A 23,530-nucleotide genomic window follows, 5' to 3' on the forward strand; every position below is an offset into this window, starting at 1 on the left:
GCGACCATGTGAGACAACACATGCTTCCTTACTAACATCAGCAGTGCCCTGTATACAGACAAGAAGAGGTGATCCATCGGAATAAGTTGCCAGGCGCCACTGAGTATATGGGTCCTGCTCGTCCTCATGCTCGTGATCATCACCATCGTCATCTCCCCCTTGGTTATAAAAATTTTCAAGTATAGGTGGTGGAATGTTCACAGGACCTTGGAAACACAAGAATGTTAATTAGTAAAGGGAAACTAGCTAGCTAACCCGCATGCATGTGGATGAAACAATTATAGTTACGCTGGAAGACAAACGTACCAAAACCATAAGGATTCCATGCAAAAACAGTGCCACGAGTGGTGGCAGGAAACACAAGACCCTCATATTAAATTGCATCACAGTACTCATCCGTGTACAAAAATTGATTTTTGAGCAATATCCATCGAGTCGTGGAAGCAAGGACGGCAACAAGCTTGTCGAAGATAGTAACAACTTCATAGTTCGTGTAATTCCAGGAGCGGTTGGGAACTCAACAAATTGCTATCTTCCGTAGACGACAGTCACCATGATCGTATTTGAACGTACGTAGAATACCGGTGTGCTCAACTTCAGGGTAGTCTGAGATTTTTGGAAGTGGAACCCGGTGACGAGTGTACACACTCACAAGTTCCCACTCACAGTTGTACCCAATATAAACAACCCAATCTCCATTTGCGCATGCCCAAGCCTTATGCTCAAGTGATGGCATCTTAACATCACATGTATCATTATCAAGCGGCATCAACTTGCACAAGGCGAGGCTTCCGTCGTCCCCGCGCCAGTGATCAGGGTCACAGCGAAGAAGATAGGGGAGATCAAACCGCTCCTGGACCCTTGGGTTGCTTGTAATGATGTTATTAGTTGATTCAAGAATGGTCTTGAACGAACCTGCCATGCTAGCCGAGGTGATGACGTCGCACCGATCAATGAGTTCCTCCACCACGTCATCTTTCAGATCGGGGCAAGAATAACGGGGCCGTTTCCGGCCTGTTCCCTCCATGGAGAAGACGATCGAACAATGGCAGAAGGAAAGGGTGAAGGCAAATGGAGGGAGGAAGAGCGTCCGACAGGAGTTCCAAATCGAGAGGGAAAGGCGAAGAGGTGGTGGACGGTTGCCACGGTACAAGAAGAGGCTAGTTGGGAGCGAACCGTTGCCACAGAGGTCACACACTGACGATAAGGCCGAGTGAACCGCGTGCCGTATATCGCACACACCTTGATCTGGTTGCCCATTTCTTTTGTGTTGCCTAATCACAAGCAGTTCATCCGAGTGAACCATATGCTGTATATCGCACACGCCTTCATCTGGTTGTCCATTTCTTTTGCGTTGCCTCATCGCAAACAGTTAATTGAACTGAACCGTATGCCCTGCATCGCACACGCAACTAAAATCTGAACCGTGTTTGATGCATCCGTTATCGCAAACGTTTTGCACCTTTTTTGACGGGTTTTTTACACCACCGTTTGCAATTATTGCATCGCACACAGTTTCGTCGAAGGGTCTCTGATCGTAGTGTCGCGTTAGCACCATCCTGCAGTAGTGATAGAGAAAAAACATTTTGAGAGGCATACTTTTCCCACCAACGAAAATGATTTATAGCTCCCAACACTTTCCATGCTAGATATATCATAGGCGGTTCCCAAACAGAAAATAAAGTTTATTCCTTTTTCAACCATACTTTCACTTTCCATGGCTAGCCGTATCCACGGTTGCCCTCCACACCAACACTTTCCAAGGAATTTATTATTTGACAACATAAAGTAAATTCATTTTTCATTTCGGGACTAGGCATCCCTAATACCTTTGCCTTACTCTCGTGCAATGACAAGTGAATAAACACCCATCGTGAGAATAACACATCTAGCATGGAAAATATTGGCCACCCCTCACCGCCTCGCGAGCGGTACGAGCACATAAAAGAGAAATTTATTTTGAAAATTAGAGATGGCACATACAAATTTGCTTAGAACGACAAAAGAATACCGCATATAGGTAGGTATAGTGGACTCATGTGGCAAAACTGGTTTAAAGGATTTTGGACGCACAAGTAGTGATCATACTTAGTGCAAAATGAAGGCTAACAAAAGATTGAGAAGCGACCAACCAAGAAACGAATAATATCATAAGCGAGCATTAAGCATAATTAACACCGAATAATGCACCACAAGTAGGATGTAATTTCATTGCATGACTATTGACTTTCGTGCTTGCATAGGGAATCACAAACCTTAACACGAATATTCTTACTAAAGCATAATTACACATCAACATGACTCACATATCACATCATCATATCTCAAAACTATTACAAGGAATCAAGTTTATTTTGTCCAATGATCTTCATGAAAGTTTTTATTATATCCTCCTTGGATATCTATCACTTTGGAACTAATTTTCATGTGTTGCTTTTGATAAGCTCAAACAAATATAAGTGAAGATCATGAGCATAATATTTCTTTCTCTCAAAATAATTTAAGTGAAGCAAGAGAGAATTTCTTAAAAAAATTACTAACTCTCAAATAAATCTAAGTGAAGCAAGAGAGCATTTCTTCAAAAATACTAAAGCACACTATGCTCAAAAAGATATAAGTGAAGCACTAGAGCAAAACCATAGCTCATAAAAATTTAAGTGAAGCATAGAGAGCTATCCTAACAAGTCATGCCATAATTTTGGCTCTCTCAAATAGGTGTGTCCAGCAAGGATTCATGACTTAAAACACAAACCAAAACAAGCAGAGACTCATATCATACAAGACGCTCCAAGCAAAACACATAGTATGTGACGAATAAAAATATAGCTTCGAATAAAATACCGATGGTCGTTAGAAGAAAGAGGGGATGCCACTCGGGGCATCCCCAAGCTTAGTTGCTTGCTTCTCTTTGAATAATAACTTGGGGTGCCATGGGCATCCCAAGCTTAGGCTCTTCTTACTCCTTATTCCTTCATCCATCGTAAGATAACCCAAAACTTGAAAACTTCAATCACACAAAACTCAACAAAACCTTCCTGAGATCCGTTAGTATAAGAAAGCAAATCACTAGTATAAGTACTGTAGAAAACCAATTCATATTTTATTTCTGCATTATATCTACTGTATTCCAACTTTTCTATGGCAAAAACTCATTAAATAAAACCATAGAATCATAAAAACAAACACACAACGCAAAGAAAACAGAATCTGTCAAAAACAGAACAGTCTGTAGCAATATGAATATTTCTAATACTTCTGAAACTCCAAAAACCTTGAGAAATTAGGAAAACATGCGCAATTTGTATAATAATCGACTGCAAAAATAATCAGGGCAAAAGCACGTTTCTTTGATTTATGAAAATTATTTTCGTGAGTGCATAAGTTTCTGTTTTTCAGCAAGATCAAACAACTATCACTCAAGAAGATCCTAAAGGCTTTGCTTGGCACAAACACTAACTAAAACACAAAAAACACAATCATAACAGTAGCATAATTGTGCCAACACTCAAGAACAGAAGCAAAGAGCAAAAATAAATTTTATTCATTGGGTTGCCTCCCAATAAGCACTATCGTTTTACGCCCTTAGCTAGGCATAAAGCAAGTATCTAAGTTTTTTCCTCCGTGGTTTTGGCAACTTTTGTAAGGGTTTTCTCAAACCCGGGAGGCTCTTTTCGCTTCCCTAAATTCTCCGGAAAAGATACCATCTTGAGATCTAAAATATCCAATCACTTATTGCAAAGAGTAATCAAAGTACTCATGCGATTGATACTACCATTATGATGTTTGAGGGGTTCATTATGCTTTTGTAATTCAACCATATGTTTGTGCAAATCACCAAGTTTGTCCAACATTTGAACTCCCTCTGGGGTAAAAAAGAACCCCTTCTTTTGAGGTGGAACCCCCAAAATCCCTTCTAAATTTTCATAGGCAGCATTGGCATCAAGCTCGATAAAATTCCCTTTGGCGGCAAAATCTAAGAGTTGTCTATGATGCAAAGCCAATCCTATGTAAAAATTACGAAGTAAAATCTTTGCATCTCCTTTTAGGTTGCAAATATGATAAGATTCCATTAGCCTATACCAAGCATCTTTCATATTTTCTCCTTGTCGTTCTTGAAGTATAAAACTTCAAAATCTGGTGACAAAGGAGGAGTAGGCACACTAGCCATTATGACTAGAAGGCAAGAACAAGGATTGATCTGACAAGAAAATGGCAAACGAAAAAGAGGGTGAATAAAATGACAAATCTTTGTGAAGTGGGGGAGAGAAAACGAGGGGAAAATGGAAAATAATGTAAATTGCGAGGAGATGAGATTTGTGATTAGGAACCTGGTATATGGTGACGATCCTCCCCGGCAACGGCGCCAGAAATTCCTTTGGATGCCTGCTAGAACTACGTCGGTATTTCCCCAAAGAGGAAGGGATGATGCAGCACAGTGACGGTAGGTATTTCCCTCAGTGATGAGACCAAGGTTATCGAACCGGTAGGAGAACCAAGAAACTCTACGTAAACAGCACCTGCACACAAATAACAATACTCGCAGCCCGACGTGTAAAAGGGGTTGTTAATCCCTTTCAGGTAGCGGCGCCAGAGATGGCAAACGGACATGAGAGAGTTGTAAATATTGATAGATCGAACGCCAAATAAAATAAATTGCAGAAAGGTATTTTTGTACTTTTGGTTTAATAGATCTGAAAATAAAAGGCAAATAAAATAGATCGTAAAGGCAAATAATATGAGAAAGAGATCCAGGGGCCGTAGGTTTCGCTAGTGGCTTCTCTCGAGAAAATAGCAAACGGTGGGTGAACAAATTACTGTTGGGCAATTGATAGAACTTCAAATAATCATGACGATATCCAGGCAATGATCGTTATATAGGCATCACGTCCAAGATTAGTAGACCGACTCCTGCCTGCATCTACTACTATTACTCCACACATCAACCGCTATCCAGCATGCATCAAGTGTATTAAGTTCATGGAAAAATGGAGTAATGCAATAAGAACGATGACATGATGTAGACAAGATCTATTTATGTAGAAATAGACCCCATCATTTTATCCTTAGTAGCAACGACACATACGTGTCGGTTCCCCTTCTGTCACTGGGATCAAGCACCGTAAGATCCAACCCACTACGAAGCACCTCTTCCCATTGGAAGATAAATAGATCAAGTTGGCCAAACAAAACCCAAATATCGGAGAAGAAATACGAGGCTATAAGCAATCATGCATATAAGAGATCAAATAAACTCAAATAATTTTCACGGATAAAAAGATAGATCTGATCATAAACTCAAAGTTCATCGGATCCCAACAAACACACCGCAAAAAGAGTTACATCATATGGATCTCCAAGAGACCATTGTATTGAGAATTAAACGAGAGAGAGGAAGCCATCTAGCTACTAACTACGGACTCGTAAGTCTACAAAGAACTACTCACGCATCATCGGAGAGGCACCAATGGACATGATGCACCCCTCCGTGATGGTATCTAGATTGGATCTGGTGGTTCTGGACCCTGCGGCGGCTGGAATTGATTTTTGTCGACTCCCCTAGGGTTTCTGGAATAATGGGGTATTTATAGAGCGAAGATTCGGTTCAGGGGGCACCCGAGGTGGGCACAACCCACCAGGGCGCGCCTGGGCCTCCTGACGTGCCCTGGTGGGTTGTGCTTCCCTCGGAGCACCCCCCAAGCGCTTCTCCAGCCCACTGGATGTCTTCTGGTCCAAAAAAATGTAGAAAAAGTTTTGCTGCATTTGGACTCCGTTTGGTATTGATTTTCTGCGATGTAAAAAGCATGCAGAAAATATCAACTGGCACTTGGCACTATGTCAATAGGTTACTACCAAAAAATGATATAAAATGACTATAAAATGATTGTAAAACATCCAAGAATGATAATATAACAGCATGGAACAATCAAAAATTATAGATACGTTGGAGACGTATCAACCACTAGCAACCTTCCGTGGGTGTGTTTAGGGGATTTCAATGAGGTTTTGCGCCCCGAAGAGCACGAGGGTGTAGGAGGGAGGAGTAACGCTCAGATTCAGGCTTTCCGTGACGCCGTCGATGTTTGTATGTTACTTGACGTCGGATATATTGGCAGGTTTTGGACCTTCGAGAAGAAAGTAACGGGGGAATGTATACCAAGGTGCGTCTTGATCGAGCCCTCGCAAATGCAGATTGCCCGGCAAGATTTCCCCTAGCAGACCTAACCCATTTGATAGCGGCCACATCATATCATTGTCCAATATTGTTGAGTCTGAATAGAAAACAGCCGAGACGGTAGAACCCTAGAACTTTTTGTTACGAAGTGATGTGGGAAGGCCATGAGACATGGCGAGACACCATCACTACAGCATGGACATGTGAAGAACTATGCAGTAGGGCAGACCAGCTCCGAACAAAGCTGCAAGCAATTTCACATGATCTGAGAAGGTGGAACGCAAACACCTTTGTAACTGTCCGAAAAGAAATAAAAAGATTGAAGAAAGAATTGGAGAAGCTAAGGTCTAATCTGAGCCGGATTGCACCATCACATATTGAACTAAAGGTTAATGAAATGCTTGTGGAGATGTATCACCGAGAGGAGCTGCTATGGAGGCAGAGGTCCATGATTGATTGGCTAACCTCGGGGGATAAGAATACCAAATTCTTCCACCTGAGAGCTAGCATCTATAGAAAGAAAAATATGATCAAGGCATTACAGAATTCGCTAGGGGTGATGAGTAATGATACTGAGGAGTTGAAGGGATAGGTACATGATTTTTATAAAACTCTATACACTAGCGAGGGGGTCAGCAATATGGGGGCAGTCCTTGAAACAGTACAACCAAGGTCTCTGCCGAGATGAACGAGATGCTGGTGGCTCCTTACACAGCCGAGGAGGTAAAGAATGCACTTTTTCAATTGTTTCCTACCAAGTCTTCCGGTCCGGATGGCTTTCCGGCTCACTTCTACCAGTGCCATTGGGATCTTTGTGGTTCTGAGGTGACTGAGGCAGTACTGAGGATTGTCAGAGGGGAGGACAGTCCGAAGTGCATTAATGACACGGTTTTGGTGTTGATCCCAAAGGTAATGAACCCGTCTTTATTGTCCCAATTTAGACGCATAAGTTTATGTAATGTACAAGATGCATCCAAAGTGGTGGCAAACAGGCTAAGGCAGATTCTACCTAACATCATCTCAGAGGAGCAGTCCGCTTTTGTCCCCGAAAGGCTGATAACTGACGACATAATTAGCGCATATGAATGCCTTCATTTTATGAAACGCATCAGAGCAAAGGTGAACAGTTACAGTGCACTTAAGCTCGATATGATGAAGGCATATGATTGCCTTGAGTGGGACTATCTTATGGCCATGATGTTGAAGTTGGTTTTCACACCATCTTGGGTACAAATTGTGATGAACATGGTGCGACCAGTTTTGTTCTCGGTGCTCTTTAATGGTGAGAGGCTTGATCAATTCACACCTAGAAGAGGCATCCAGTAGGGTGATCTGATATCCCCTTATCTCTTATTAATTGCAGCAGAGGGCCTTTCGTGCCTCCTGAAATCCAGTTCTTTGTCACCTCACTTGGAGGGTATCAAGGTGACTACAACGACTCCGGTCGTCAACCACCTACTCTTCGCTGATGACAGCCTGCTACTTTTTAAGGCGAACATTGAAGGGGCTAATGCAGTTTCAAACCTACTGGAGAGTTATTGCTTGGCATCAGGTTAGCATATAAACCATGATAAGTCTTTGATATTTTTCAGTCGTGGGTGCCCACAGGACACTAGAGATAATATGAAGAATACTTTGAACGTTGAAAACGAATCTCTCAGTGATAGATATCTTGGCATGCCAACTGAAGTGGGTCACTCGAAGAATGGGACTTTTAAGTACCTACGAGATGGTGTATGGGAGAAGGTTAGGGAATGGATGGAGAAGCTTTTATCTGCCGCAGGTAAGGAGGCACTGATCAAATCTGTAGCGCAGGCAATACCGGTGTACTCCATGTCATTCTTCTGACTCCCTCGAGGCCTTTGTGAGAGTGTGACTTCTCTGATCCGGCAGTTCTGGTGGAGCAACAAGCAAGGAAAACATAAACCATGTTGGGTAGCATGGGATGTTATGACAAAGCCCAAGTACTTGGGAGGGCTTGGCTTCCGTGACCTAGAACTCTTTAACCTAGCGTTGCTGGCAAGGCAGTCGTGGCGGATCCTTCAAAATCCATCATCCTTGAGTGCCAGGATTTTAAAGTCCGTTTACTTCCCGAAACACGCATTATTTGAAGCCACTCTGGGCCCTCATCCTTCCCAGATTTGGGGATCTATTATTGATGGCAGAGATATAATGGTACATGGTCTTTTAAGAGAATAAGCAATGGAGAAACAACTAATATTTGGTCTGACAATTGGATTCCCAAGGAAAACATGAAGCGGCCACTGACATCTCTCATGCCCGCGCCTCCAAGTAAGGTGTCTGAGTTGATTAATAGCACAACCTCGTCTTGGAACGAGCAACTAGTGCGATTAGTTTTCATCCCTATAGATGCGGAAGCGATCATGGCTATTCCTCTTTGTACTAGGCAAGTGGAGGACTTTTGGGCATGGAGTGAATATAGAAGGGGAATCTTTACTGTCAGGTCAGCATATAAGACGATCCAGCGAGTCAAACTCAGCAGGGAGGCATGTTTAGATGGAGAGGAGGGTTCGTTTCACTCTGATTTGGACAGCATGGGATGGAAAAAATTATGGGGGATCAAGGTCCCATCAAAGCTGAAAAACTTTCTTTGGAGATTGGCACAAAACTCTATACCTACATCAGCTCTTTTAAACCATCGCAATATGTCAAACACAGGAGCTTGTCACCTTTGTGGAGCAGAGGATACATGGCGCCATGCCTTGCTGAACCGTGCCGTCTCCAGGAGCACTTGGGCGCTATCTTTGGAGTCGATCATCGACAACCTGAGTAAGCATTGAGATGATAATGCGAAAACATGGTTGTTCTCCATGCATGAATCTTTATCGCATGATGACTTCATTGCCTTCATCGTTACCCTTTGGGTGTTGTGAGGAGCTCGTCGAAAGGCAATTCACGAGCAAATTTATCAGAGTTCTTTCTCCATTCATGGCTTTTGTCCAGTCCTATTTATCCGAACTGAAATGCATCGAGAAGAAGTCAGTACAGCAAGTTAACCCACCAAGGACTCAACAACTACCTTGGACCGCACCACCTGCGGGTATGGCAAAATTGAACGTTGATGCAGCCGTAGGGAGAGGAGGAAGATATGGTGCAGTGGGGGCGATAGCTAGAGATGCCGAGGGCGTGTTCCTGAGGGCTTCAGCAATTGACTTTCCCAACAATGGAGATCCAGCTGTCCTCGAGTGTTTGGCAATAAGAGAAGGCCTGGCCCTATCAGATGATCTATATGAGCGAAGGATCAAGGTGGTGTCGGATTGCAAAGTGGTGATCGATGATATCTGTAGCAAGAATCCGACTTCCTATGGCGCAATCATTCATGAAGTAGTAGATCATAAGAGTACTTTTATTTCATGTACTCTTAGTCATGAGTGCAGGAGCTCGAATGTCGAGGCTCACAAACTCGTGAAGCATGATTTATCCCTACCGGCTGGCCGACATGTGTGGCTTGGGCAGCCGCATGGTCTTACCTTCGTACGTGTAAACATTGTGACGGTTTGAATAAAGCTTTGGAGTTTGTCTAAAAAAAGTTGTTCCTTTGATTGATTTGTTCTTTTCTCTTTTTTTGTGGGAATTCTTTTCTTTTTTTAAGAGTGAGATATTTGTTCCTTTTTAACATAGTACTAGTAAGTATGCACGTGCAACGTACGTCTCGACTAAAATATATTTCATTATGAAACATAGTAATTCTATTAACAATGTAAACCTACTTTCTGTGAAGCTGAAATCTCATGCAGATAGCATATAATTTCTAAGTCCTTAAAATGACTGGAAAATATCCTGCTTTATGAATACATTCCCAAGTCCATTGCATAACAAGTACCAAATATCGTTAACTAATTGATACAAAATCAGTCCATGAAGAAAATTAAATTGTGGCCAAGTATATTTGCATTATGCCGCCCCCCTCCGGTAGTGCATCTTGGCAACCAACGCCATCACCAATACCTCGCGGGAAACCATGGTAATATGTAGATACTCATCGTGTAACGCAGATATAATTGTTTGTCATACTCGCAGCCATGACCTCTTAAACTGCATAACTGACATAATTCACGTGTTATTCATAGCTTAGAGTAATCATTGGATCTAAACTAAACTAAATTTGAGGTATAATATTCCCAACCAAAGAAAAATACATTTTCAATCTTATTTTCTTTTAGTTGGTACCTAAGAATGTGCCACTGCCAATAGGCACCAGGAAAAAAGATATGCAAGTGTGTATATAGAGGCAACGGAAATTAGTAGTTTCCACAGAAGCTCATCAAATGACATAATTCATCATAGTTCTGGGATACAAGTTTGAAAACATTGCTAGTCTTTTTTCTTTTGAGATACAAGTTTGCGCATCTAAGAAACAAAAGATTGCTAGTTCACACAGAAACAAACCATCAAGTTGCATCAATAAGACATCCTCGCCCCTGCGGTTGTACCAAGCAATGTCAGGAACACGTGAAATCAGTCATAGAACTCGCTAACGTACAAATCAGATGCACAAACCACTAAAGGTGGAACCACGCTTACTCATAATCTGAAGGTCCTAGCCAATGTAGTTCATTTATGGTCATTTAGTGTTAATCCTTCCATGACAAGGTCCAGAGCAACGAACGTATTTGCAACCTGTTATTCCAAATAGTAGTAAGCTTCTCTCGTGAACGCTCACAATAAAGCACACACCCAGTTTTTAATAGTTTGGAAGATAACAACAGAACATTGGGATTATATAAGTCAAATAGCTCTTAGTGAGAAACAACAAAATCCAATAGTAGTATGAAACAGATAAAAACAATAAAAATATCCATACCATGATGACCTCCTGATTTCAATAATCTCCTCGTTCCCCTAGAATTCCCATTCTACCTCTAAAAAAATAGTTCTTCATCGCGGTAGAACGAGCTCAAGGCGCGTCCTCGTCGTCGCCATTAGCTCGCCAAAGAAGCAGTGGACGCAGAGCAACACGTGAAGCCGGAGCCCGAGTGGTCAACGGTGGCCGGGATACAAAGCAACACGTGCAAAGGGAGCCCTCGCTGTCCGCAGTGGCCGGGAAACAAAGCAACACGTCGCAAGAGCCCCCTCTGGTTGGAGGCGGCCGGGAAACACGTGCAGCTGGAGCCCCTGTGGTCGGCGGCGTCTAGGATACAGGGCAATCAGAGCAACACGTGCTACATGGCCTCCCCGCCATGCCGGTCCAAGGGCGTCCTGTTCGTCGCCCCCCTCGAGTCGTCGCCCGTGATGAACACCTCGGCATACGCGCGCAGCAACCCCACATCGACGACCTGCACACCCATCTGCATGGCTTCAGGTCGGCTGCGCACACCGTCGTTGTCGCACCGTTGCGGGCCGATTAGTTGATAACTGAATTTAGTGTTCATACTTGTTAACTGAATTAGCCTATGTAGCCCTTGCTACTTGTACATTTTCAGACCTGACAATTGAATTTACTTCGGAAAAAGAGATTAAGCATTCCATTTCCTTGCACAAACAAATCGACCTGGCGTTACCTTGGCATCGGCGGATCTATTGTTCATATACCTTTTTCGGACCTCAAAGCCCTTTTGATCACCACAGCTAAACCAAAATGCCCAAGCTTCATCCGAATTTTTAAAATCCATGCAAACATGAGGTACCAAAACGGAAAATATAGCTATGCAATTGTAAAGTAATCATCAGCAAAAAAAACTTATGCAAGTGCCATATTTCAGGATGAGAGAAAAGTAAAAGTGAAAGGGAAAGCTTGGTACCTCATGTTGGCATGGTACGATGGTACGATGTGTTAGCCTCTTCTTCCATCTCAGTAGACAAAATACAACCCCGGCTGATTCTTCTTCTTATAAAAGGGAAAGCTTGATCAAGTTGAAAGCAGTCTTGTGATCAGAATTCTGTCAGTTCTAGGGAGCTATTCATGGGAACATGGCATGAGAAAGAGAAACTTCAGACTTACGCACCAGATTGAAAAGGAGAACAGGTCGTCCTCACGGGCTGCTTCTTCCACGAATAAAAGGGCAGAGGTTGATCAAGTTGAAAGCAATCGGATGTTCCTAATTCCATTAATTCCAGTTAGCGATTCATGGGGAAGATAGCAGGAGAAAAGCAAACTTCAGAATTCGTACAAGATTAAGCATGTCGTTCACCAGCGATTGACTCCTTCACCAGAACGCGATTGAAGAACAGCGCAGGTCGTTCTCCTCGACCCACTCCTTCACCAGAGCGGGCTCACCCTGCGGCTCGACTCCAGGGACTTCCTCCCGGAGGAGCAGGGCCGGCACCAGAGATACAGGTCCCACGTGCTCGCCCGCCTACACAGCGACTCCCCGGGCCGCCGATCTGAAGCCGGCCAAGACCACGCCGGTCTTCGAGGCGTTGGCAACAGAGACACAGGGGCCGTGGTGTCCGCCGTCGGGCAGGGAGCGGTGAGTACTTCTCGCGTGTCGGAGTGGGCCGGCTCGCGCGGCAGCTCTACATGGTGCTCGGCGGCGGTAGCGACGTCACCTGGCTGCAGTGTCAGCCCTGCGCCGACACATTATGTAGATCCACCGGCACGTACAGGATACCCACCATCGCCTGGTGCTGATGCGCCGCAAAATCAGTCGCAGGTCTTGGACTTCCGGGGTTCGACCAATCCTCTCCACCACCGATTCCTCTTCTGCGGAGGCGCAACCGGCTAGGGTTCGGGGGCTATGGAAGCGGGAAGGATGTGAGGGACGGAGCAGGCCTAACAGCGCAGCGACGCGGCAGAGGCGGAGGCCCGATGCAGGTACGAAAAAAAAAACGCCTTACTGTCGAATCGTTACTTTTCACTTATGGGTGGCATGGGGTAATTTTCTTTAAAGGTGGAGTACGGCCAGTCAATGTAATTTGCTAAGTGCACACAGAGTATGGATTAGATTAATGCTGGCTGTTAGATTAAGTTAGTAGGTCTAATCATGCGGTGGTAATGGGTCCATGTACATTTTCTGAAATGCACTGAGGGTAATTATGGGGTGAACTTAGGAAAAATCTTGTTGGATTGTTTAATAGTAGTGGAGATAGACGCAAGCGCTCATATGAACGCGCATACATTCATCCCTATGAACGCACATACGCACACCTTGTCCCTACGAGCATCTCCGAGAGACTGAGCCGGCATATCATCTTGAGATTTTACGAAGTCACCGTAGGCGTCTCGTAGTCGACGGAAACGTCTCCTCTTACTGAAAGCGTATCGCCGGAAAACATGTTCAACCATTCACGTGCATTTGGAAGTATTTAAAGATGTTGTAAAAAAGAAATTTGTGAGATATTTATAAGAAGAAAGGGGGTTACTCGAGGAACATTTCAGTTGCATCCTCAGGTTCTGACCAAACAATTCCTCCTCCACGACTTGTGCAGAGGGTGAGCTTTCCACAATTGTTGGTTGAATGAAGCACTTCCATTCTCCCAAAAAGATTTTCCTCCTAATGATCTCATAGTTGACTGATGAACAATAATACCAAAATCATGTTTGTTGTAGCCAAAAGCTCAAAGGTGGCAAGACCGAGTAAATTGCTCAAAACTACCACATGTGTGGCTAGGGTACTCCAAATTTTTTTTTTTGCCAAAAATCACAAAATACCACCGCTTCTGCGCCAAGTGGATAACAAATAGCACTAATTCGAAATTGAGCGCGTCTAATAGCAGAACTGACGGGTGGGACCCATCTGTCCAGGCTGATGTGGCGAAGACTAGTCCTAGTCAATCATTGACCTGCTGAGGTGGACGGGGATCCCACCTGTCAGCCACACACCTCTTGTCTCCTCCCCTTCTTCCTTCCCATCGGAGCGGCGGCCATGGAAGAACAGCGGCGGCGGCTGACCCTGCCCGCACCGGCGAGGCCGAACCCCCGCGCCCCAGCATCCTCCGGCTAGGCCGAGCCTCCCGCGCGAGCCCCTCCCGCTCCGGCAAGGCCGAAGCCCTCGTGCCCGCGCTCCTGCCAGCTCCAGCAAGGCCAAGCCCGCATGCCCGCACCCCTGCCCGCTCTGGCGAGGCCGAGGCCCTGCGCCCTGCCCGCTCCGGTGAGGCCGAGTCCCCGCGTGCGCACGCTCCTGCCCGCTCCGGCGAGGCCGAGTCCCCCGCGTGCTCGTGCCCCTACCCGCTTCGCGAGGTCGAGGCCCCGCGTGCCCGCTCCGTCAAGGTTGAGGCACAGCGTGCCCGCCCGCCTGACAGGTGCGCCGGGTGGTCAGTCACTACGGCGGTGTTGCAGCTCAACGCCCATCTGCGCCGCGCCGTCGAGTTTGATGTGGTAGGCTCGTTGGGGAGGAGGCAGCGCGCCACGACGCCTTGCAGGATGCATCCGGCGGCCGGTGCCTGGATCTGACGGCCGGTGCCGGGGGGAGCTCGTAGGGCGGCGCCGCCGTGTGAGGTGAGGTGGCTGGAGCGGACGACGGAAGAAGGTCGAGCGCAGGGAGATGTGGTGTCACGGGTGCAGGAGAGATGAAGCAAGAAAAAAAGATAAAATACTTGACTCATTGACACGTGGCCCGTGGTCTAACTCAGCATGTTGTCCACGCAAGCATGCCACATCAGTCTGACAGGTCGGCTCAACCTGTCAGTTTTGCTGTTAGAACGAGCTAACGCAATAATCAGTATGTTTTGTTATCCGCTTGGCGCAGAAGCGATGGTCTTTTGTAATTTTGGACAGAAATGTCTCTGCCAAGGGCCACCTCTCTCCGTCGAGGCTGGACATGACTGCACCAAGTGAGATGCCTCTTCCACACTCATGGAAAGGAAAGGGAGCTCTATGCAGCGGCTAGTTTATGCTTCAGTCAACGCAAGAAATGCATGCAATAAAATTCTTAATAATCCAATTGATAGCTTACGAAACAAATAATTTCCTTCTGTAAATAGAAGATACGCAAATCTTCTCCATGTTTTAAAAACAGAAGGAACAGAAGCCGAGTCGTCGTGTATTCGTACTTGTTCTGTTCAGAAAACAACATCGCAATATATTGCCAAAAAGAAAAGTAGGGGAGGATCGTGTTGGTGCCCCGCGGCCAAACGTTCGGGGAAGAACCAACCATGCCGCACCGACCAGGTCGCTGCCGCAACAAAACCGACGCGGAAACGAGTGGAAAAGTCCCGGTTTTTCGCCGTCACGGCGAGGGCGAGGCCCCGCCTTTAACCCCGGGCGCGCCGTTTGTTAAAACCCGCGTCTTTGACTCGCTCCGGCCCCCGTCCCGTGCCATCCGGCTCCCTTGAGTCCAAACCCAGCAACCGGAGCGGCGAATCTCGGCAGGCACCACCGCCCATCAAGCAGCCGCTGCCGAGGCGAGCGATGACTGCCGGCGCCGGGAGCGCGGGCGCGTTCCGGCGGGCGGTCGACAGGGCGTGCGCGGCCGCCAGGGGGGCGCGGCGCGCGCTGGCGCGGTTCGCGCCGCGGCCGTCGGCGTTCGGCGCGGCGGCGGACGCGGAGGCCGCGGCGGTGCGCGGGGTCCGCAACGCGCGCACGTTCCGGTACCACTACGCCTCGCTGCAGTGGGCGCTCCTCCTCGCGTCGCTGGCCGCGGCGGGGCACCGGGCGTCGGTGCTCTTCCTCATGGCCGCCTCCAAGGTCCTCCTCGTCTGCCTCGGCCTCCTCGCGCCGTTCCCGCGCTTGGCGCTGCTCCGCCGGCTCGTCGCCGCGGCGTTCGTCGCGCTCGTGCTCGCCGACATCGCCGCGGCCGGCGCCGTGGCCAACCTCATGGCCGCGCTGGCGGTGGGCGTCCCGGTCATCGTGCTCCACGCCTCGTTCCGCGTCCGCGACGACCTCGAGGGGCCCTCCACGGAGAACGGCGAGGAGGAGGAGGCCGACGAGGAGGCGGCGGTCGTGGAGAAGAGGGAGGACGGCGATGCCGAGGCAGGCCCCACGCGGCGGTCCACGGCGGTGGCGCCACGATCGCCAAAATGACGGACGGTGCGAGCAAGGCGGCTGGCTGATCGATCAGACGATTCAGAGTCTTGGTCAAAACTGTCTCACGATCTTGACTGCTTCTTGATATAGATCAATCATACTACTGGTGCTCGTATTTTTGGCTGAAGTTTCGAATCGAATAGGCTAATACTCCTATAACAACTGGACGATGAATGAGGATTACGTAGACCCGATGTGAATGCATCCATTTCCTTAGTATCTGTTGGACTATCTTTGATCATATATACACTTAGCAGAAAGGAATGAAATACATAATCAAAATTGGCACTCGGATTTACTGTGACAATATACATTTTGAACATTTTGTCAGGTGCATCTATCTGAATGCGAGCTTTGCATTCATCTCGACCGCAGCGACGGGTGAACGGCTCTGTTCGCACCGCCAGTCCTGCAATGTGGGAGTAGGTGTAAACAACTAATATCTCTCTAAAATTATCTAATCTAGCATAGGAATCCCCGAGAAATTTTCTTTCGAGTTAAATACATCATGGGTGCCTCAACTTGTCCGGCGCGATCACTTTAGTACCTAAACTTGTAAAATACGCAAAAATGGTGCTATAACTTGTCGCATGGTGCATATACGGTGCCTTCGCCCGTATGACGCCATATGTGCTGTATGCGTGATGTGGCAGCTGGCGGCTGCCCCACATATCAGTGTGTGCGAGTGTCGCCTGCCCGGGTGAGGTGCGTGCAAGTTATTTTTTTCAAAACACCCTAAGGTTTGATAAAATGTGATAAAAACACCCTCGCTTATGCTAGTAAGCGGGAAAAACAACAGTCACTGTTTCGATCTTGGTACCTGCAGTATGTACACTAGCCACTGGGACGACGAATACTTTCTGAACAACTGTTAGCTGGAACTAATATAGTCTACGTATTGCTCTGCAATTTCCATTTTTTTCAGTATGCTGTTTGGTTTTATGATATGCAAAATTAGAAATACAATAATTATCTTAAATCTTTATTCTATTTTTATTATTCTGTAGTTCGAAGAGGTAAGCATGAACTTTTTCTAAATTTATGTGGATTTAAACGGTTCAACATATATTATAAAATATTGTGTAAAATTTTATTTATTATGTAATGTTGCATTTTAAAAATTGTTCAACGTGTATTAAAAATGATTGTTTAAAAACAATAAATTCTATAAATATGTTAAAACATGTTAAATGTTTTTGTATAAATGTAAGAATAGTTTTACACAATAAATTTTTATTACATGTTCAACATTTTTCAAGAATACGTTTACAATTTCTTAATACATGTGAGAATTTCCAAAAGTTTGTTGAATTTTTTTTTTCAAATGCACTAACACTTTTTTAAGTTAATGGTGGTTGTAATATTTTCCTATATTTCTTTTCAAATGGGAAAAATAATCAAAAACTAATCACGAAAGTGGAAAAATAAATGGAAGGAAACCTTGTGCCGGTCCACAAGACGCCATTCTGAGCATCTGGATTCATATTCCGGCAAGGCAACTTATTTTTTTTCTTTTTGTTTATTATTTCACGCAGTATCACTCCTTTTTATAAATAGGAATCCATTTCCATGCACATACCACTACTATCGCCACATGTGCACACACTGTGTCCTCAGGTAATTGTTTCGAATCGAGCCGGTGCACCCTTTTTTCTTTTATTAGTACTATTTTATCCACGTGGAAACCTGATCTGACAGGTGCGATCAATGCAATTCGTCATATTTAAATAAAATGCGAGGTGCTTTTGCAAAACAACCAGCACGATCCACTCACAGCCATTGACATGTGGGCCAATGCCATGGTGGCACGCCATGTGTGCAGTGCATACGCCTGGATACGGATGGAGGCACCATATTTGAACACTCAAACAAGTTTTAACACCAGTTTCATGTATTTTACAAGTTTAGGCACCAAAGTGACCGCACCGGACAAATTGAGGCACCCGTGGTGTATTTAACTCTTTTCTTTTCCTTCTTCTTCCTTTGTGACCGTTTCCACCACGTGCCGCATTTGTGTTGCTGCGATTGTGATTGCGTGCTTGTTTGCATTTGCTTGTTTGAAACACAAGTTTCTGAATTTAGGCCGATATATTTAATTTTTGGGTCGGCGATGCAAATATAATACTCCACGTATCAACCGATATAGAACCACACACTAATCTTTATTTGACCCAATATGTCCACCGGAATAAACCAGTGCGCACGTGACACGGATGTGGTAAAGAAATTGAAAAAAAATGTATTTACAAAATCATCATAGCTATAATACCTAGGGGTTTCATCATTTATGCCATTAACTGTGTTAGCGCATGCTAAAAAATGCCACTAAGCACCATTACTGTTAGCTCAAAACCCGTTTACCATGTTATAATGATCAAAATACCCATGGACCAACATGACAGCCCCCCTTTATCTCACTACGATAGTGTGGGTCCCACTCAACCCCCAATAGCGTCCTTAATTTCCTCTAAAACTAATCCCTTGCTTATTGCTGACAAGTGTGACCCATGCTTTATCATTGTGAGATCGGACATGTTGGTCTAGGCATAATTTGGTCATATGACATGTTCAACAGGTTTTACCTGATAGTGATAGTGTAGAATCGCGTTTTGAGCGAACATCTAATGCAACAATGCCATTTTTTGATAAAGCATCTCATGGAATGATGGCACTTTTTAGCAGTTGTAACTTCTGATGGCAAAATTGAGCAGCGAGACGACTAGTGGCAAAATGATAAAAACCCTAATACATAAATAGTTCATCCCCACTATCATATTTCTCTTGACGTGCAACCTATCCACCTCAGCAATTACGCCACATCAACAACTCTTCCTTGCATGATACCATGGTTTGCACACTGATACTTTTTTTGCATTCTATTACGGAACTGACCGAACATAAGTGGACCGGAACAAACTGAGCCAAAACAAATCTTTCCCTTCCTCAGCCGAGTCAAGTCGCAACACATCCAAGTCTGCTGAATACACTACCAAGTGAGTTGAATCTAGGCTGGTTATATCTCCTTTTCCCTTTTGTAACTATCTCTTGAGTTGTATTTCTTCACTTATTTTGACATTTACAGTAAACTATAAAGCATAGATAACTGATATAGCATAGATAATGTCCACTGTTAGAGACAACACATGAAGCAAGGACGCATGTAGACCTATCAAGCATGTCTTTTTTGGCAGGATGTGCATATAACATTTAAGGCTAGCAAAAACTGGAGACAAAACTTGAAGCGAGGAGACGTGTAGACCTATCAAACATATAACATTTAAGGCTGGCAAAAACTTGAGACAAAGCTTGAAGCGAGGAGACATGTAGACCTGTCAAGCGTGTATTTCTTGCGAGATGTACATGTAGTCTTTAAGCCTAGCAGAACCTTTCATATGTCCAATTTTTGTACATATATTTATCTCTGATGATATATTGATATGAAGTTAATTGCTCCTTATTAGCCATATTATGTATATAGTTCCATATGTTTGCTAGACATTAAGAAAACTACAAGATTTATTGTTGTATGATACTCCCTCCGTAAACTAATATAAGAGCGTTTAGATAACTACTTTAGTTATCTAAACGCTCTTATTACGGAGGGAGTAATAATTATATATATTTTTGTGTATTAACAATTATAGTTATTGATTATTCTTTGTCATGTTTCATGCTACCATGCTCAGAAAAGGAATAATCTACAAGTTAACATGCTAATGTTATCCCATACAAATGTCCCTAGCAACGCGCAGGGTATTATTTAGTTATATAAATTAAGAACAATATTATCCAAATAACACATATAATGCAATTTTTGTCTTATAGTAAAGAATTTGCCAGTATTTATCAATTAGTTAGTAAATAAAAATGGAATCATACATTTGTTATCCTCCAGCATTGACACCATACTATTTTCAGTAATAAAATTATATATGTTGTAAAAAAGAATGCTGAAAAATCAGATATATTTATCTGACAACTATGTATGCTCCGATATATCACCCGATATCTTTAAATCCATGTGTCAAAGCCATTCAAACATTAGTTCCAAATATTTTTAAATAACTAATCAAAGTTGACCGGGGAATAATTCTTGTTAATTTTGTAGCATATGTTTCAGGGATTTAGCGCAAATTGTTTCAGGGGATAGCCGAAATTATATCCCTGAGTGGAAGTTTTTCTTTCATTTTTTGAGGGGTAGTATTTCTTTCATTTAGGGCTCTTTGATAGAGAGTTACTCCTATTCAGCCCACAAAGCCTTTGTTTCTTGCTTGTTCGCGGCAGCAGCACTGAATAAGGCCCAGGCCCGTAGCACGGTACGACACCACCGAGAGACACGTGCGCGGTCGCCGGGCCGGCCGCTATATATTCGCCCGAGCCCCTCGCTAGGGTTTCCCTCACCCTCCCTCGCCGTCCAAACCCAATCAGAAATCTCAAGCTTAGCACAGCACCAATGGCGTCGGAGCAGACCTTCATCATGATCAAGCCTGATGGCGTCCAGAGGGGCCTCGTAAGCGCCTCCTGCTCTTCTCTTCTCTCCCGTCGGCTCGTTTGCTCCGCTGCTAGCTCGTGCTGACATCTCCGTGCTACTGTTTTTGCTTCTGCTTCAATCAGATCGGTGAGGTCATCAGCCGCTTCGAGAAGAAGGGCTTCTACCTCAAAGGTAACCAGTACAACTCTCACATTCGTGCTTGAATTACGGTTTTGGTGAAGATTTGCTTGCTGATCTGCGAGCTGGCTATGCAGGTCTGAAGCTCCAGAACGTGGAGAAGTCGTTCGCCGAGCAGCACTACGCCGATCTGTCCTCCAAGCCCTTCTTCGCTGGGCTCGTGGAGTACATCGTCTCCGGCCCTGTCGTCGCTATGGTCTGGGAGGGCAAGAGCGTCGTCTCCACTGGACGCAAGATAATTGGCGCCACCAACCCCCTGGCCTCTGAGCCCGGCACCATCCGTGGTGACTTTGCCGTCGACATCGGCAGGTGAGATTTTACCCTGAAGTTGTCAGTGAAAGTAGTTATTGAGTTGAATGGTGTATAGCTTATCCTGATTGCGTGTTACTGTGCCTTTAATATTCAATTCAAAAATCCTCGATACTTGAATTTGTAGTGGAGAGATTGTGTTGCAGACTACTTATTTGGTGCAGTCAAATCAAATATTTGATGTCGTCTGAGTTGTTTAGCCGAGGCTTAGTGGAAACTTATGGCTCATGGGGAAATATTTGATATTTTACATGAATTATTCAGTTCATAAAATCTTGTTTGCGTTACTTGCTGATTTATTCAGACTCTAGGCGTTTGATTGTATGACAGAACTTATGGCTCATGGTTGTATGTGTGCACTTTAGTCATTCATGTATGATTTGGAGTAGGGATTGGCTTGTGATGATTCAGGTCCGAAAGGATCTTAGCGGATTTCGGTGAGGCAGATTCGTCTGTCATTGATCGATTCATGTTGTTACACACACTGAAGCCTTTCCGTATTCTCTTTCATTGATTTTATCTTGGTTTTCATTCTAATTTTTTCTGCGATGCGATGATGATTCATATAGGTTTTTGGCAGTAGTGGCATCGGTCACTGTGAGCCTTCAAACCAAAAACGACTTCTCTTTCCACTGAGCATTGCTTTGTTCCACTTGGTCCTCCCAGTTACATATTCTGATATGGTTTTTGCTTTTGTTTCTTTCTTGTCTCGGTGAAGAGCTCTAGACCATAGGAAGTGCCGTATGACACTGCCGCAAGTGTTTATCATAACCTCTGTGGTTTTGTCTGGGATGGTATTACCCAATTGCACCGGCTTGATTCAGCTGTGTGCTTGATTTTAAACGAGGATTTCTGCAATGCTTTCTTCTCTTTATCGTAACTAGATTATATTGTCAGTATTTTGTTGATTTTGCTTGGGCCCGATGCCACGTCTCCATTAGCGACATGCCTTGACTGGAGATGCTACATTGTGCCAAGAGAGAGTTCTTGGACTTTTCACATTTGATAGGAACCTGTGGCTGTGATTCAGTCGGTACACAGAGCCGTTTTTTGTGATTACACTTCTTGACTGCATAGCCATAGCATAATATTTGTTGTAGTTGTTTTGAAATTTGGGGAACTCAAATGGCGATGATGATAAAACTAAGGCTTGTTTCTCAAAACATTCGCAGTTGCCGCCTAAGAGCTTTCGCCCTGCCAGGCTTGAGAGCTAATGCTGCTAATTCCTTCCTTGGATGTCTGAGCCATGTTGATTTTCCTAGTTTTTAATCTTCTTTTTTTATATCAGAAAAATAATACAATGTTCGAGGCCATCTACAGATCAGCGCACTCAGTGCACTTGAACCTGCTGCTTATGCCTGTTTAATACACTAGTGTCTCCCTATGTATCATTATAAATTGTGCTATCTGGTTGCATTCTAAAACTTTTATCTGCATCATCCAGGAACGTCATCCATGGAAGCGACTCAGTTGAGAGTGCGAGGAAGGAGATCGCCCTGTGGTTCCCTGAGGGCATTGCAGAGTGGAGGAGCAGCCAGCACAACTGGATCTATGAGGCCTAAGATGTGTCATGAGTGGTTGAGTGCAGGTTTCATTAAGCATCTACCAAACTAGTCTTTGGTTGTTTACAGTTTTGAGATTTGTATCTTGGGAACCTTGTTTGTGTGAACTGAAGTTATCTCCTTGTGCTTGGGCATCCAAGCGGTATCTGCTGCTCTATATTTGATATATGGTATTGCTTTGATATGAGTTGCATTTCATGCTTTTGTTGTGCTTTGATTATGGCTTTGCCATACTTTTCTTTTGCCGGTTAGTAGCAGAATGCCAAACTCATGATCTTCACAGCAAATTGATGTGCTTAGTTTTGTTGATGCACACTCAATGTTATAGAATGTGATAGGGAAAACTATTAATATCGTTAACAGCATTGGTATTGTAGCTGTATGTTTTTGCCAAAATAAGGCAATATGTAACTCTGGTCATTTTTACCACCAAAAACCTTCAACTCTAATAGATGACCTAAAATAGGTGTTTCAAAATACATCACGGTTGTCTTCTTGTGGGATAATCTGTTGGAGCAACAAAAGATGATTTGTGGAGGTGTGGGAGAAAAACTAAATTTGATTTAGTTCTTTTTCACATCTGGACGAATGTGATTCCATTGTGAAAATTTACGTGCATAAGAACAAAAATCAATTTTTGTCAAAAGAATTAAACTTTCTTTTTGAAAGTACTGTTCATTTGAGCTCACGTGAACTCGAGCTCATAATACTTTTGCTATGTCATCTATTGGAACAATGTACAGCCGAACTTCTCAAATGCCCCTTAGGATGGGATCGATGACCCAGTCAGTGACTAACGCCCTTCATATATGGTCAATATCTAGGGCGGATAAGAGGAGGCCCGGATGCGTCCGTCACTTCGGACTAGACAGATTGGATCAATCATAAATTTC

At 44.4% G+C, this 23,530-nt stretch overlaps 2 protein-coding genes, 2 long non-coding RNA genes, 4 other non-coding genes and 1 pseudogene across 17 annotated transcripts; 8 read left to right on the forward strand and 1 right to left on the reverse strand.

The window, feature by feature from the left end:
• Window positions 1-9,925: 9,925 nt before the first annotated feature.
• LOC109755279 (uncharacterized) lies at window positions 9,926-12,787 on the reverse strand. 10 transcript variants are annotated; one of them, XR_012182496.1, is made up of 5 exons: window positions 12,304-12,787; window positions 12,139-12,231; window positions 10,998-12,057; window positions 10,718-10,813; window positions 10,441-10,614 (listed from the first exon to the last, which is right to left on the reverse strand). It is a non-coding gene; the product is annotated as an uncharacterized lncRNA (long non-coding RNA). The 10 variants fall into 10 exon arrangements; XR_006672426.2 differs by adding an exon at window positions 9,926-10,236 and having other exon boundaries at window positions 10,583-10,614; window positions 10,718-12,231; XR_005773543.3 differs by having other exon boundaries at window positions 10,718-12,036; window positions 12,325-12,787.
• Window positions 12,335-14,665, forward strand: LOC141021372 (uncharacterized). The gene is made up of 2 exons (XR_012182497.1): window positions 12,335-12,603; window positions 12,781-14,665. It is a non-coding gene; the product is annotated as an uncharacterized lncRNA (long non-coding RNA).
• Window positions 14,666-15,212: 547 nt separating this feature from the next.
• LOC109755278 (uncharacterized) lies at window positions 15,213-16,391 on the forward strand. The gene has a single exon (XM_020314185.4). The coding sequence runs from the start codon at window positions 15,483-15,485 to the stop codon at window positions 16,092-16,094; it is 612 nt and encodes a 203-aa protein (XP_020169774.1). The 5' UTR covers window positions 15,213-15,482; the 3' UTR covers window positions 16,095-16,391.
• A 4,046-nt stretch (window positions 16,392-20,437) lies between these two features.
• Window positions 20,438-22,819, forward strand: LOC109755276 (nucleoside diphosphate kinase 1). The gene is made up of 4 exons (XM_020314184.2): window positions 20,438-20,607; window positions 20,712-20,760; window positions 20,844-21,075; window positions 22,520-22,819. Exons 1-4 carry the CDS (start codon window positions 20,551-20,553, stop codon window positions 22,635-22,637), a joined length of 456 nt encoding a protein of 151 aa, XP_020169773.1. The 5' UTR covers window positions 20,438-20,550; the 3' UTR covers window positions 22,638-22,819.
• On the forward strand, window positions 21,469-21,568 carry LOC120973039 (small nucleolar RNA R11/Z151). The gene has a single exon (XR_005767163.1). It is a non-coding gene; the product is annotated as a small nucleolar RNA R11/Z151 (small nucleolar RNA).
• Window positions 21,623-21,716, forward strand: LOC120973043 (small nucleolar RNA Z152/R70/R12). The gene has a single exon (XR_005767167.1). It is a non-coding gene; the product is annotated as a small nucleolar RNA Z152/R70/R12 (small nucleolar RNA).
• Window positions 21,782-21,934, forward strand: LOC120973033 (small nucleolar RNA Z112; annotated as a pseudogene).
• LOC120973105 (small nucleolar RNA snoR2/U65) lies at window positions 21,993-22,139 on the forward strand. Its single transcript, XR_005767224.1, has one exon. It is a non-coding gene; the product is annotated as a small nucleolar RNA snoR2/U65 (small nucleolar RNA).
• On the forward strand, window positions 22,202-22,322 carry LOC120972913 (small nucleolar RNA SNORD14). Its single transcript, XR_005767050.1, has one exon. It is a non-coding gene; the product is annotated as a small nucleolar RNA SNORD14 (small nucleolar RNA).
• Window positions 22,820-23,530: the final 711 nt, after the last annotated feature.

The sequence above is a fragment of the Aegilops tauschii genome, chromosome 1 (genome assembly GCF_002575655.3).
Source record: "Aegilops tauschii subsp. strangulata cultivar AL8/78 chromosome 1, Aet v6.0, whole genome shotgun sequence".
In the NCBI taxonomy this organism is placed as follows: Eukaryota; Viridiplantae; Streptophyta; class Magnoliopsida; order Poales; family Poaceae; genus Aegilops; species Aegilops tauschii.